This window comes from Nyctereutes procyonoides, unplaced genomic scaffold, assembly GCF_905146905.1.
Source record: "Nyctereutes procyonoides isolate TBG_1078 unplaced genomic scaffold, NYPRO_anot_genome, whole genome shotgun sequence".
NCBI lineage: Eukaryota > Metazoa > Chordata > Mammalia > Carnivora > Canidae > Nyctereutes > Nyctereutes procyonoides.
In genome coordinates, this window is record NW_026575124.1 from 5567758 (window position 1) to 5581012 (window position 13255).

General features: G+C 41.2%; 1 protein-coding gene across 1 annotated transcript in view; it reads right to left on the reverse strand.

Moving 5' to 3' along the window:
• TESPA1 (thymocyte expressed, positive selection associated 1) overlaps positions 1-13255 on the reverse strand; it is a 36532-nt gene that overhangs the window by 13368 nt on the left and 9909 nt on the right. Inside the window, exons 2-7 of the mRNA XM_055337224.1 lie at positions 13001-13215; positions 11740-11782; positions 4917-4966; positions 4291-4344; positions 2239-2275; positions 1887-1985 (exon numbers count right to left, since the gene is read on the reverse strand). Coding sequence (XP_055193199.1) covers positions 1887-1985; positions 2239-2275; positions 4291-4344; positions 4917-4966; positions 11740-11782; positions 13001-13163 — 446 coding nt within the window. The 5' untranslated portion in view covers positions 13164-13215. The remainder of the gene's footprint in view (positions 1-1886; positions 1986-2238; positions 2276-4290; positions 4345-4916; positions 4967-11739; positions 11783-13000; positions 13216-13255) is intronic.

The window sequence follows — 13255 nt, forward strand, 5'->3', positions numbered from 1 at the left end:
AGAGAGAGAGATCATCCAGAGGATTTAGTAAAATTGTCTGGAGACTGAACTACCTTTCTGATCTACCTTCCATGCTGACTTGGAGAAAAGCTTTCACTTCTGTGAACCCACATTTTCATGTCTGAAACATGGGAATTACGGTCCAGACCTGGTTTAGAAATTGAATTAGAGTCTATCATACTATTTTAATTTTTCTAAAAATTGAGTTTATTTACTTGAGAGAGAGACAGAGACCGAGCAAGCAAGAGCACAAGGAGGAAGAGGGTTGGAGGGAGAGGGAGAAGCAGACTCTCCCTGAGAAGAGAGCCTCATGCAGGGCTGGATCCCAGGACCCAAGGATCATGACCTGAGCAGAAGGCAGACGCTTACCCAACTGAGCCCTCCAGGCGCCCCTATCGGAATACTTTCCACATCATTACTGATGAATGAAAATTTGCTATGAGAGGGATATAAAAAATCAAAATCATTCTAGATTTAAAGAAATCTTGTGGTTCTATTATTAACTTATTGCTTCCCACCTGCACACACCATGGTTTGGCTGGCTTTTGTCCCTGCCTAATGGTTGTGTGGGACAACTAGGTAGGAAGTGTGTAAGAAACACAAAACTCTTTATTTTTACCCTGAGAGTAAAAATTAACCAATGTAGGTATGTTCAAAACCTAATTTTGAGGGAATCCCTGGGAGGCTCAGTGGTTTAGCGTCTGCCTTTGGTCCGGGGCTTGGTCCTGGGGTCCCGGGATGGAGTCCCATGTCAGGCTCCCTGTATGGAGCCTGCTTCTCCCTTGGCCTGTGTCTTTGCCTCTCTCTCTGTGTCTCTCATGAATAAATAAATAAAATCTTAAAAAAAAAAACCCTGATTTTGAGGGGCAGACCCCTTTGTAGCACTGTTTTCAGGACAGCAGCCTTGCACTACAGATCACTCTCTTGGTATTGCTCTCACGTGTATCTACATCCAAATCTGTGTACCACCAAGCTGGGTGACATGAGAGCTCAATAACTACCCACTCCATATAAATAAGTCATATAAATAAGTCATGGGGATGAGAGGTACAGGATAGGAGATATAGTCAGTAATACTGTAACAACATTGTATGGTGACAGATGGTGACTACCCTTATCGCTGTGACCATAGCATAATGTGTACAGTTGTCCAATCACTATGTTGTACCCTTGAAAGGAGTGAAACATGGCATGTCAAGTATGCTTCAATGAAAACGCGCAGATATCTGAGCCTCATCTCCAGAGATTCTGACTTAATTGAAGTGGGATGTGGCCAGGGCTGTGGCTCAGTGAGGACAAACCACTATAGATAGCTACATGGCTGATAAATCTGAGAACTAGGTCTCAAATTCACACTTTGACACCAAATTCCAACACTTTTTTTTATTATACTGCCTTAGTTTTCATCACTTTCCACCTTCCTTTAAACTTGTGTGTGCCTTTTGTTCACCCTGATTATTAAGCTCCTAAGGGCAAGCACTTTGCTTCATCTTTTCAATTTCCATGTAGTCATTACCTGGCCGGCATTTGGGGACAGAGAATTGCCTGAGTGAATTAGACAATCAATCAATCAATCAATCAAAACATATATTGTTCGTTTATTGAGTAATTGAGTACTTCCCATAAGTCCAGGAACTGTGGTGACACCCATGCTACACCTCCTGGTGTACAAGGTCACCTCTATGTTACAGAGCATCCAGCTCGGAGCAGTAAGTCCTTCTGCATCTCCCAGTGTTCTTGAAGCAAACAGTCATACTTCTCAAGTATGTGAGTGGATAAAACCCCCAGTAAGTTATCCCAGAAGAATTGGGTAATTGTTCTTGGTTCCATTCTCTTCTGCCTCTCATCTTCCCCACTCTTACACCCCTACCAAACCCAGCACCTACCTTGAACTAGTCTTGTTGGTCCCACCAGTCATGCTGCTGGAAGCCAAACTGCAGCCAAGATTGAGTAGCTGGCAGGGCCGGGCTGTCTCCAGGAAGCTCCTACAGGGATCAGAGTTGATGTCATAGTAAGCTTGTGAGCATTCTGTGCCTGGGATCCAAGACATTGTCTTCTGGGTACCTTCTACCATCTACCGGGAAAACTCAGTCTAGGGCCTCATTCCCGGTTGGAAAATCTCACTTTCCCTTGTGACTCTTGAGCTCTTTATCTTTCATCTCTTTGACTCTGATGCCTACACCAGTTCAGTAGCTCCTGAAGAAGACACCAGGCAATCTGTGTAAACCTAACGCTTACCTGGAGAAGACTTTGCCATTGGCGGCCAGTAGGGTGGCTGGACAAGGAAGAGAAAGGCAAAGAGAAAGTTAGAAGGGGAAATGGAAATCATCTCAGCTGCCTCTCTGGATGTAAAACTCAGCCCCCCCCTCACTGCAGTCTGCCACCACTACAGGCTAGCTGAACCCCATGAGCTCTCTGCTCTTTGTGGGAGTATCTGCAGTTCACCCAACGTCCATCTAGAAGGGGCAGGTACAGCAGGGAACAAGAGGCCCTGAGCCTCTGAACTTATAAACTGTGTCAGGTGTTGAGGCGAGAGTTTCTCTGTCCTGAGGAGGAGGACATCATTCAGCCCTCTAGGCTGGAGTTCCCGCCTCACAGCGTAAGCCTCCACAGGTCCCGGGAGACACTGGTCCATTGCTATATCTCCATCCTTCATTCAAGCTCTTCTCTTCTTGCAGTGTGGTCTCCTGTTTACGCCCAGTGTTCAAGCTGCTTTGGGCTTCCGATACAGACAACAGCTTCAGAGATGTCTGGGCAGCCAATGTCGTGGTGATTTTCTTTCTTTCTTTCTTTCTTTCTTTCTTTCTTTCTTTCTTTCTTTCTTTCTTTCTTCTTTCTTTCTTTCTTTCTTTCTTTTATGACAAAGATTCTTTACTGGAGCATAACCTAGGTGTCAGCTTGGAGATCAAGTTAAATTTTATGTGTGATACAATCAGTACTCTGATTAAAATGATTTCAATGGCTACTTGGTGACGTTTGGATAAGGATCAAAATATTATATCCCACGGGGCCCTGTGGTCAGACAGGAAGCTGAACATTTGCAGCCAGCCTCAGTTCCTTTTATTTTTTAAAATAAAAATGAATAAAATTTTTCAATTTAAAAAATGAATTGGCAACAAAAAAAACCCCAAAACACAAATTATATATATATGATATATATTTTAATATCACTATTTTATATTTTTATTTTTATTATATTTTAATATTATTATTTATTTTATATAAATAATATATATATATTTTAATTGGAGTTGGTGATTTTCTATATTGTCTTCCCAGGGGCCAGATGAGAGCCCTAATGATGGACTGGTGGATGTCACATCAGGCTGGTGAGGAAGTGTTCCTGGGCTCAAGAAGCTTTATGGGCTCTACGTTAGATCATGATGAGGCTGCTCATTCCCTACAGGTATGACTGCGGGGAATGGGTTGCTTCTTTCTATGGTTCTTCCCTTCCTTTTTATTTTATTTTATTTTATTTTATTTTATTATTTTATTTTATTTTATGTATTTTTATTATTTTTTTAATAATGAATTTATTTTTTATTGGTGTTCAATTTGCCAACATACAGAATAACACCCGGTGCTCATCTCACCAAGTGCCCACCTCAGTGCCCGCCACCCAGTCACCCCCACCCCCCGCCCTCCTCCCCTTCCACCACCCCTAGTTCGTTTCCTGGAGTTAGGAGTCTTCCATGTTCTGTCTCCCTTTCTGATATTTCCCACTTATTTTTTTCTCCTTTCCCCTTTATTCCCTTTCACTATTATTTATACTCCCCAAATGAATGAGACCATATAATGTTTGTCCTTCTCCGATTGACTTACTTCACTCAGCATAATACCCTCCAGTTCCATCCACGTCAAAGCAAATGGTGGGTATTTGTCGTTTCTATTTTTTTTAATAATAAATTTATTTTTTATTGGTGTTCAATTTACCAACATACAGAATAACACCCAGTGCTCATCCCATCAAGTGCCCCCCACAGTGCCTGTCACCCACTCACCCCCACCCCCCGCCCTCCTCCCCTTCCACCACCCCTAGTTCGTTTCCCAGAGTTAGGAGTCTTTATGTTCTGTCTCCCTTTCTGATACTTCCCACACATTTCTTCTCCCTTCCCTTATATTCCTTTTCACTATTATTTATATTCCCCAAATGAATGAGAACATATAATGTTTGTCCTTCTCCGATTGACTATTTGTCGTTTCTAATGATTCTTCCCTTCCATTCTATCCCTAGTCAATCTCATGCGTAGCCTCTTCCTTGATTCTGACATCAGAGGGCTGGCCACCTACCCTCTGCTCCTAGGGTCAAGTCATCTTCAAAGCTGGTTCCATGGCTGAGGCATCCTGTCAAATAAGGCAAACAAAGCTCACAGAAAATAGGCTTGTATACACACACGGACACACACACATCTGCATATATGCATACCTGCCACCACGTAACCGCATCAGGCATCACGATTGCAAACCCTCCCCCCAGCTATACACATACGACCTCAGAAGCCACATTCGTATTTTGATTTAGAGAGACATAAACAGTCACCTGTCATTAACCTGCACCCTGTATCACATAGCCATGTACACAATCCTCTGTCGAATAGTGGGCACGTGGGGGTGTGCACTCCCATACATCTTACAGAGCTGTTTTCCCATAGCACTGGCTGTTGGCTGAGCAATCACTAACAGAAGATAATCTTTGAGTATTAGTCAGCCTGTCAGCTCTGAGCCGACATTTACTCTATCTTTTGGACCTCCCGGACTGCCTTGTGACCAATGGTTATTTTGCAGGCAGTTAAAAGGCAGCCCACATTTTTATGCGTGTACATAAACACGCAAGCACTCACACACACACACACTTACACAGAGCCGTGTCACTGTCCAGATAGAACAACAGATGAAATAACAGAGCCTGTACTCACCATTGTAGCCTGACTGTCCTGTTTCCTCAAAAAACCCTTCTTCAGAGTATCTGAGGATCAAAAATAATCTTATGGGTTGAAATCACAACATTTTCCAAGGGGCCTTTCCTCAAATATGTTCCACAAGTCCACATGAATTTCCAACGAAATTCAGCAGTGTTTAATTGCTTTTATGTTGAGGAAATCTAAGAGTCGTTATTTGACAAATTCATAGAAGTAGTCAGGGGAAGTGGGCCTGAAGTGCACTGTATCTTGGGCTGCATTGTGCCGTGTTCTGTGTATAACCCGTAGACTGTGCTGCCATCGTACTGATCACACTGTCCGCAGTCAGCGTAGCCAGCACCAAGCCTGCAGCTGGTGCAGTAAAATAGGAAAGAAGGAACATAGAAACAACACCAGAGAAATACATCTATATAAGCAAGGGCTTGAGTGACATCACAGATACAGATATTGATATTTTCAATTTTCTGGAGGTCAGCTTCTTCTCTGAGCCATGTACTTGCTGATGGTCACGTCTCCCAGGGAGCAGCAGAAACTGCATCTGGGATAGAGATTTTAACTTTGCATTTGAAGATAGATAGGGTCTTATCAAAATTTTACAATCTCAGGGATCCCTGGGTGGCTCAGCGGTTAAGCATCCGCCTTTGGCCCAGGACGTAGTCCTGGAGTCCCGGGATCGAGTCCCACGTCGGGCTCCCTGCATGGAGCCTGCTCCTCCCTCTGCCTGTGTCTCTGCCTCTCTCTGTGTGTCTCTCATGAATAAATAAATAAAATCTGCGTCTAAAACAGGTGAGCGAAGCAATCTATGGAAAGTGTTGAGCTGGGACCAGAGCTCTTGGCTGACACTCCTGCTTCCTGGCTGCTGTACACAGGGGAACTTGGATCCCTCGCTGGGAGCATTATCTAAGTCTGTTTCAAGGACTAATGCGTTGTGTGGGTTTTATAGAGTTTGTTTTCCTGAAAAATTTTAAAAGGGAAGTTGCACACGATGCTTTGAATCTAATCTCAGTATGTAATCATTCGATGAAATGTTTAATGATGGCAATGAGTTTACTAATCGAACATCTGTAGATCAAGCTGTGTTTAAGTTTTACAAAATAAATCACTGCATATGTAGACATCTTTTATTGCTACCTTCCTTTTAATAGTGAAAAATCAACCATGCTTTCCAAACTGAATTTTTATGTCTTTTGTGAAAAAAAAATGTGCATCACTGAATTTCACATGATAAAATGTGAAATGATACTCAAGCTAATTGAGAATGAGTAACTAATAAGATAACTAAAACTACAAATATGTGCTTCTTTCCTCTAATGGATAATTACATAAAAAATGTATTTTAATATAATGTCACAAACAAAAATATTAGTCTATATACTATTACAAATATCAGTATAAATTCATATTTTACTATTTACTACTAAAAATACCATAATTTATATTGCCAACGATGAGAATACTGAGCTTTAGTCTTGCATTTAATGCTTGGGCTGCAGCTACACAGTAATGCGAGCACCAAAGCCTACTTTTATTATAGCTACAACTAAAATACACTACGATTCCACTGTCTATACTCAATGGAAATGCCTATATGTGTTCACCAAAAGAAATAATATTCATTATAACCCAGAACTGAGAGATATAAAATCTCATTGTAAAATGGATAAATTGTATGATAAATATACAATTTATTCTTCACAATAATAAAAAAAGAATGGCTCATTGTGGTATGCAAAAAAAAAGGACAAACATCACAAATATTCTGAGTAAAAGAAACAGACATAGAACACTACATATTGGAAAAGGTACCAACCTCCAGTTATGAAATAAGTCACAAGGATGAAAAGTACAGCATTGGAAATATAGTCGATAATATTGTAATGACTTTATACGGTGCCAGATAGTGACCACACTCATCATGGTGAGCATTTCATAACGTATAGAATTGTTGAATCACTATAATCTACACCTGAAACTAATATAATTGTGTATGTCAAGTATACTGCAATAAAAAAAATACAGTGGTACATATTGTGTAATTCTATTTATATCAAGTTTAAAAGGTGCAAAATTTATCTGTGATTCTATAAGTTAGGTTATTGGTTACCCTTGGAAGCAGGGTCGTGAATGGATGGAGACCTTCCAGGAGGAGGCTTCTGGAATGCTGGTAATGTTCTGCTTCAGGTGTCATTGGTGTGTTCTCTTTGAAAAAACTCACTGGGCTATATATTTAATACTTGTTGATATTATTATTTATATATTATTATATTATATATTTTTATGTATTATATATATTATTTATATATTATTTTATAATTTTATATATTTTATAATATATCATATATATTATATATAAATATACGTATATATTATATATTTATAAATATATTTATATAAATATAAAATACATATATAAATATAAAAAATAAATATAATTTATAAATATATTTATAATATTTATAAAATATAATATTATAAATATATTTATAATATTTCTTTTTTTTTAATTTTTATTTATGATAGTCACACAGAGAGAGAGAGAGGCAGAGACATAGGAAGAGGGAGAAGCAGGCTCCATGCACCGGGAGCCCGACGTGGGATTCGATCCCGGGTCTCCAGGATCGCGCCCTGGGCCAAAGGCAGGCGCTAAACCACTGTGCCACCCAGGGATCCCTATAATATTTCTAATATAAATATATATTATATATTTATATATTCTTTTCAGTAAATATTTTATTTTTCAATATAACTTATATGGCTATTATTTCAACAGCTCTGTTGAGGTATAACCGACTTACAAAGAACTGTACATCGTTAGTATATACCATTTAAAGAGTTTGGACACACGCAAACACCCACAGTACCATCACCAATTATGGTAACAGGCATATCCAACATCTCCCAGGATATCCTTGCTTCCCTTTGACTTTTTCTTTCCAGAAGTAAGAACGTTTAACACGAGCTACCATCAACCAATTTTGAAGTGCGCAGTACTGCATTGCTAACCATAGGCACTATGTTGCACAGATCTCTAAAACTTACTCATCTGGCGTAACCGAAACTAATGCCCGTTGAGTTGCACTACATTATATTAAAAAGAAAAATGCTACGACAGGTGTGCTATACTTCCATAAAATTTACATTAAAAAATACCACTGATGGGGCACCTGGGTGGCTCAGTAGGTTAAGTGTCTGCTTCTTGGTGTTGGCTCAGGTCATGATCTCGGGGTTGTGGGATAGAGCCCCATGTCCAGCACCATGCTCAGTGGGTAGCCTGCTTGAGATTCTCCGTTTCCCTCTCTCTTTGCCCCTCCTGCTCATTCTTCCTCTTTCTAGCTCTCTAAAGTAAACAGATAAATCTTAAAAAAATAATAATAAATAAAGGAGTCTTTATGTTCTGTCTCCCTTTCTGATATTTCCCACACATTTCTTCTCCCTTCCCTTACATTCCCCTTCACTATTATTTATATTCCCCAAATGAATGAGAACATACACTGTTTGTCCTTCTCCGATTGACTTACTTCACTCAGCATAAAGGAAAGGTTCCTTTTGAAATTTAAAAAGAACATAGCTCTGATAAAATTTCTGGTTCGTCTAAGCAGACTCAGTGCTCTTCAGTCGATACAAGTTTGTGTTGGATGCTCATCCTACACTTCTCTTCTCTAGTTGTGCCCTGGCAGGCGTGTGCATATTCTCTATATGAGGACGAGCCCAGGATGAGCTGTGCGCATGTGGAATCTACCATGGAAGCAGGGACATGCACCTGGATCTACTGATTGAGCTGAAGTTGACTTAAAATTCCATGCCATCACCCAAGTCCCAGGCCTTTCATGGGTTATTTTTTTTAAAGATTTATTTATTTATTTATGATAGTCACAGAGAGAGAGAGAGAGAGAGAGAGAGAGAGAGAGAGAGGCAGAGACATAGGCAGAGGGAGAAGCAGGCTCCATGCACCGGGAGCCCGACGTGGGATTCGATCCCGGGTCTCCAGGATCGCGCCCTGGGCCAAAGGCAGGCGCCAAACCGCTGAGCCACCCAGGGATCCCCCTTTTCATGGGTTATTACTTAGGACATAAAATCGATGACTAGGGACTAGATCTACAGCTGCTCCTCTCCCTCCGTCTTCCACTGAGATGTACCTTAGCATCATTTCAAGTCTGAGATAGAAGAGCCGAGGCACCACTCCTCCTGTATACCCGATTCATTAACAAAAGTGGGAAAGAGGATCAGATTGGGAGACAGATGTGACTATTTTTAACTTCTTCCAGCAATTTCCATAGACTTTGCCTACAGAGATTTAAGCTTAAGCCCACACAGATAACCTCTGAGCTCCTAACCCCTATCTCCAATGATTCACAAGCAACACATTCATGTCTTAGAAAACCCGAGAGCCTTGGGAGGAGGAAAAAAAAGAACAGGCATGGTTTGTAAAAATCTACATGATCTGGACCTGCCACTGACAGGTCTGCCACTGGATTCAATACACTGAGAGACACTAACGCTATATTACTCAGGAAGTTGGTGGGCTTTCTTGGAGAGCTCAGCAGAAAACAAAACTGTCTTGCTACTGGAGGTGTTTGGCCTGGAAAGAAGACGGAAACTATATAGTCTTAGAGTAAAATTTGAAAAGTGCCTCCCAGGCACCTGCCCACAGAGTGGACAGATGTCCGGTGAATGCAGGACATTCACCCTGTTTATCCTCTTTCCTCTGCGGCCTTGACAGCCTAAGAATTGAACACCCTGGGGACTCACAATGGCATATCTGGAATGCCTTTTCCTCCTTTTTTTTTTTTCCACTATTATCACAATCGAGTGTTCTCTCACTACCATCAACAACCATCATCCTTTAATTTTTCTAATTTCCCCGTATAACTAAAAAGTATTGCGTATATATTAGGGAGGATTAGAAAATAGAAAAAAAATTGGAGATATTTTATGAATCTAATAATTTCCCCTGCAGAGACAAATGTGTGTTAAGAGACTTTCCTGTGGGCTTTCCAAAGTGTAAATACTAAAATTTTTTCAACACATAGAAAGGTAGAGAAAATATGACAAATACTCTAGTACTTGCTGCTTTATTTTCATACATGTAAGCATTTTGTCATATTCATTTCTGATCTCTGTTAATGAAAATATAAGTATAATATTAAAAATATAACTAAAGTCTCATTTTTATGCCCATTGCTTCTTACTTTTTCCCTTCCCAGAGGTAACCACTATCCAAGAGTTGGTGCGTATCACTTCTGGACATACTTTTCTGAGAAATAGTGAAGTGTAGACAGACAGATGCTAAGTATATAGGCAGACCTAATTTGTGAAATTTTAAAGTAGCACAAAGCCCGTCCTTTATAAACCTCACTGCTCACATTTTACTACAGAGCCCAAAGCGCTTGGGCATATATTATATCATTTAAGTCTCATAAGAAAACTTGAGACTTTATTATTCTGAGTCTCCACTTTATAGGGGAGGAGCCTGAGACAGAAGGAGTTTTGGTTGTTTTCTTACAGTTGGTGGCACAGATGGTTAACACAAGCGTAGGCTCAACTCTCTGAGCCTTCGGATTCACCAGGCTACATTTCCAGCACATGCTTTGGTTTAGAGTTTATCTTTGTAGAAGATAGGTGAGGAAAGGTAATTTCTGGGGTTTACAATCTTATATTACTGTATTCTTTTTAGCTGGAAGATAGTATGTTTGAAGTCAAGAGGCATATTTTACACGACGTGGCCCTCTTGTCAGTCATTTAGGCAATTAGACATCAGCAAATGCACCGTCAACAATTATTGATGTAAACGGACTCAAGAGTCGTTAATGGCATAAAGACATTAACTGAGTTGGCTGGTTCTGCAGATACCAGGTGAGTCGTTCCAAATCCTGGGGCAGTTGCAACATGCCAAAACGTGCAAACATTCTTATTACCGCCGTCCCTTCACTTCTCGAGCTGTAAGGGGCCCTTCTTGGACTTTGAGGTCAATAAATTGTGAACCAGGTTAAGGCAATAAGGACAGTATGCTTTGTAAACCCACAAAAACACAAAATAAATCCTTCCCGGCATTACCTTCTGGGGCAGAGTGGAAATAAACAACCTTAGATGATTCAGTGCTATTTATTTCCTACCAAATAATCAAGGATGGGTTTATTGCACATCCATGGGTGAGCTCAGATTAAAGGCTATGTAAAGTCTGAAGCATTCCTGGAGAGGAAAGAAGGTGCAGGCAGGAGTTACAGATTCTCAGAATTATCACACGAATGATCAGGCTTCGCCAGGGCGCTGATCTCAGAAGCTTTCCCTCTGTGTCTGGGTAGACTGAGCCTAAAATGTGCCTTGAAGAACCTGCTCCAGGTCACTGCTTTGAATGACTGGGGTAAACCCTAGCCCATCATCCTGTGTTGTGCAGTAGAAACAAACATAGTGATGACTTCCGGGGATCACAAGGACAACTAGATTTCTAACTCCTCTTTCCTTACACAGTGCAAGACTCTAGTCTGAAGGAGAAGCAATGGATTAGGGACCTGAAACTCAGCCCAGGCAGGCACCAGAGCTGCAGATTTCCATCATTCTGGGCTTTAGATCATACTCAGCCTGGATTTCCAGATACTCTTGGACTTCATCTCCGCCCAGAGTTGTACTTCATTCGTAGCCCAGTCCCCACACTCACCCCCAAACCCTTACAATCCTGCCCACCCCGACCATCTCAACGTCACCTCGAATCATTAGGCCCAACTCAACCCGGTTTCCCTGTTTCTGAGTTCTCAAGAGTCAGAGCCCGCAAGCACATCCAGATGTCTACCTCATTCGCTGCCATGGCCTCTTCAGCACTTACCCGCAATCCTGCAGCCAATCTTCAATCTTATTGATTGGATTCCCTGGAAATGTCAGAGGTCAGATCATCATGAGAGCTGAAGGCGGTCCCTTCCTCCCTGCAACTCACCTCGTTCTGCAAGTTCATCATCATGTGAGCCATGTCATGACCCTTTCCCCCCATAAAAATTTTCTTTAAGACATGAGAGGAATATACCCGAGTATAAAAATAGTGGATGCTTCTTCTCTCTCTGTCTAACCCCCTCTTGCTCCCAGAACCTGGAATGTGCCCTGGATAACAGGTTCACTACTCCCTTTTCCCCAAGGTTTGGGTACAGGGGTGGGTTCTTCTCCTTAAAATATAATAAAAAATATTCACTCATATTCACTCCTGTTGAGGATCCTTGAATATGGGGTCAAAGATGAAGTGAAATTGGAAAAAAAAAACAACTTTCCTTTATCCTCATAAACTTAGCTATGTCTTCAGATCTTTTTGCAGGTATTATTGCTTCAGTCATTGCTATGCAGAAGAATGATTCAACAAGGAGAATCCTGTTGACTAGGACAGAGTGGAAATGACTGAATAAAGTTTATATTTCACTTCAAAATATATATATATATATAATAAAAAATAAATAAAAAGAAAAAAAAACCCCAAAACCTCACGATCTTGTGTTTGTGCTTCTGTTTTTTTTTTGCCAGATAAGCAAGAATTTATTTACATATTTATATAAGAGGTTTATTTATTTATGTGAGGTTTTCTTTTTTCTAACTCTTATGTCTGCAGTCTCATTTGAACCTCAAAGAAGCTCTGAAAGACATGTAGGAAAAGTACTACTACTACTCCAGGTACCACCACTTCAACTAGACCAATATGTCTGAGAGGTAAGTGATTTGCCAAAAGTCACGCGGCTCGCTAGCAGCAGGCTTGCAGCCAGAGTCCAGGCATCCAAATCGAGCATCACTTTGTTGCACAGACCAAATAAAAACACCCAAAGCATTCAAGACAACCCTGACCTCAGGCCCTTACAGTTTCTTGGGATGATGCACAAATGTCCTTTCTTTTCCCTGATTGTATGCCTCCCTCTCTCTCCCATAATTCATATTTTGTATTACATTATTCTTCTTCCTTTAAATTCATTAAACCCATCCACATGAGCCTCCCTGAAGTCCTAACCCCAACAAGGGACCTCCGCCCACACTCTGCAGACCTGTGCCTGCTGGCACGTCTCCCCGGGCCCAGGGCGATGTGGAAGTCTGTCTGTTGTCTAACTGCCTCTTACCTTCCTGGAAAACATCATCCAGGCTGGAAGGCTCAGGATCTGAGACATCTTGCAGGGCGGCCGCAGCCTCCTCTTCCAGGACCTGGGTCTGCCAGTGGCGGCTCTGCCGCAGCCAGGCCCGCCGTTTCTCCCAGGACGTGGGGCTCAGCACAGAGCTCTCCATGGCTCCAGTTCAGACTTCAGGGCCTCCTGCCCCAATAATGCCGTTCTGAGCACTGAAACACAGGGACAACTCCCTCATTCTCAGTTCAGAAA